This window comes from Aplysia californica, unplaced genomic scaffold (genome assembly GCF_000002075.1).
Source record: "Aplysia californica isolate F4 #8 unplaced genomic scaffold, AplCal3.0 scaffold00036, whole genome shotgun sequence".
NCBI classification, from domain to species: domain Eukaryota; kingdom Metazoa; phylum Mollusca; class Gastropoda; order Aplysiida; family Aplysiidae; genus Aplysia; species Aplysia californica.
The window spans coordinates 1,694,210-1,696,781 of NW_004797306.1; the positions used below are offsets into that span (position 1 = coordinate 1,694,210).

Below are 2,572 nucleotides of genomic sequence, written 5' to 3' on the forward strand. Positions count from 1 at the left end.
TATTATTGTTGTTAGTATTAATATTTTTATTATTATTATTACTATTATTATTATTATTATTATTATTATTATTATTATTATTATTATTATTATTACTATTATTATTGTTATCATTATTAGTATTATTATTAATATTATTATTATTATTATTATTACAATTATTCTATAGTTTTATTATTACTACTACTATTATTGTTATCGTTATTGTTGTTATTATTATTATTATTATTATTATTATTATTATTATTTTTATTATTATTATCATTATTATTATTTTTGTTATTATTATTACTAGTATTATTATTATTATTATTATTATTATTATTAATATTATTATTATTATCAATAATAATGTTATTATTGTTACTGTCATTATTATGTAGATATTTTTCCAGTTATCGGCACAATTTACATCTAGTAGAAGGTTGACCTTAGGGCTGTTCATTTTAATGTAGATATTTCTACACCCGCGTCGACAAAAATTACCTTTTTAGGAGGCAGTTTTAGACCTACCTGTCAGGGCCAATCTAGGCTGAGAATGATGCAACCTCACAGCAAAAAGACCCAGCGATATGGTTTTAAGAAATTCTGTCGCGCACGGTAATTGAACTGGAGTCTTTTGCGCGCTGCAGCAAATTGCGAAATCAAACGTTGTCATCTACACAACTGATGCCAGTTCTTAAGTCTGTCTTTGAGATTTTCATATTGTAAGTGTTTGTGGATGTTTCTTTGTCTCTGTCATGTTTGAGTAGAAACTTTCTAGATCATAGTTTACAAAGGTATCGTTGCTTTTAGAAACACCTTAATTTTGTGTCGAGACATGGTGGATTCAGATGCTCGTCAGTTTTTTTTAAAGTTTATGAAGACATTGATATCACCTTAAAGTTTGTTCATATGTCTTGCTTTTGATGAAAAAATGCCCACCTATGTTTAATGCAAGTCGAGATATTTATTGAGACATAGGGAGGTGCGGGTCACATGGTGACAGAGAAAACAAATTAGCGAGAAAATACCTGCGAAAAAGTGGTGAATTCCAAAGCTTGAGTGTCTTTGGGAAATGCAAATTTACAATTTCTTTGTGTCTTTGATTAAAAACGTTTTCAGAATAATACGTGCAGTTTTAAGTGGGTATAAAATGTGCTGAGCCACACAAATAAATTGATAAAAAATAACCTAGAGGCGGAAAAAATGACTGTTCCTTCGATTTCATTACTTTGACGAGCACCTGAGTTTACGGGGAGAAAACTCATATTTTTAAAACACCCCACGGTCTGAGAATGACTCATAGTTTCGGGGATTCACAAAGATGCACACATTTACTGCTAAAACATTATACACCATTTTCGTTAAGCGTCAAATATTTAAAAAATACAGTTAAGATTGTATCGAGCCTTTTACACAATGTGTAGAGCTTCTGTGCTAGTAATGTGTAGAGGGTAACTCAGTTCTTGGGAAAAGTAGAGTTAGCCAACCAGTCAGCCAGAGAGAGAGAGAGAGAGAGAGAGAGAGAGAGAGAGAGAGAGAGAGAGAGACAGAGAGAGAGACAGAGAGTGTGTGTATGATCCAGTAACAAGACTAGATACGTTAAGAATTTGTTTCCCATAATATTCTTTTCCCCCTCAGAAGCTCCAAAGATGTTGCTTTGTGCACAGATGACCCACTCCTCTGTGCTCTATTTGGCAATGCTGTTAACGATGCAAGGTGAGTCTCCTATCTTCTAGGGTACCGGAGTCAAACTGAAGGACCTCAAGCAGCAAGGGGCCAAAGGAACGATTATGTTGAGCCCTCTTGAAATATTGCAAATGTCCGTCCTGACAATCTCCATACACTAAACCTTACTCCAAACTTGAACGACCTTATAGCCAATAAATAGTGTTGAACCTCTAGCGCTAGCAAATTGGCAAAAGAGCGGAAATTGGTATGCCTGATTTGTTTTTTGTTTTTTTCTATCTTTTATCTGTTTTAAATCATATTACTGTTTAAAAAAAAAAGATTTACTTTTCACTGCTCAGTGTGTGTTCGTCCAGTTAGGTTGCAACCGTAAATATAATTTCTGAAGCATCTTTGGGAAATGAAGCGCTCGTCAAAACATTTAAATTTAAGTTATTTTTTTCCTGTTGGTGTGGTAAGTTTTACATGATAAAAAAAATATATTTTTCGTTTTTATTTTTCTAGTTTAGAAAATATAATTTTTTTCTTTTTTTTTTTGCTGAACACCTGTTACGTTATTTAAAAAAAACAACAACTACATTTCTGTGTGGAGTTGTATCTGCAAAAATATTGAAGAGTAGTAATTGAAGTTTTAGTTTCCTTTGACACTCAAGCTTTGAAAGCCATCAAACTTTGGCGGCTATTTTCTCGCTAGTTTTTACCTCGGACAACGGGCGACCCCTACTTCCTTTAACTGTAAAAAACAATTAATTAATTTCTATTCAAAAGAGATGTTGTGTTTTTTCTCGCCAAAAGCAGACAAATAAATTAGCGTTAAGATTTACCAATACCTTCATATTCCCAAGAACTGACAAGCGCCCGGTTCCACTGTGTCTTGGTAGAAAAATTATTATCAGCATGC

General features: G+C 32.6%; 1 protein-coding gene across 1 annotated transcript in view; it reads left to right on the plus strand.

Annotated features, from left to right (window-relative positions):
- Positions 1 to 1,832, plus strand: part of LOC118479193 (G-protein coupled receptor GRL101-like) — a 9,262-nt gene extending 7,430 nt beyond the window's left edge. The window contains exon 2 of the mRNA XM_035973926.1: positions 1,722 to 1,832. Within this exon, the coding sequence (XP_035829819.1) occupies positions 1,722 to 1,832 (111 nt within the window). The remainder of the gene's footprint in view (positions 1 to 1,721) is intronic.
- Positions 1,833 to 2,572: the final 740 nt, after the last annotated feature.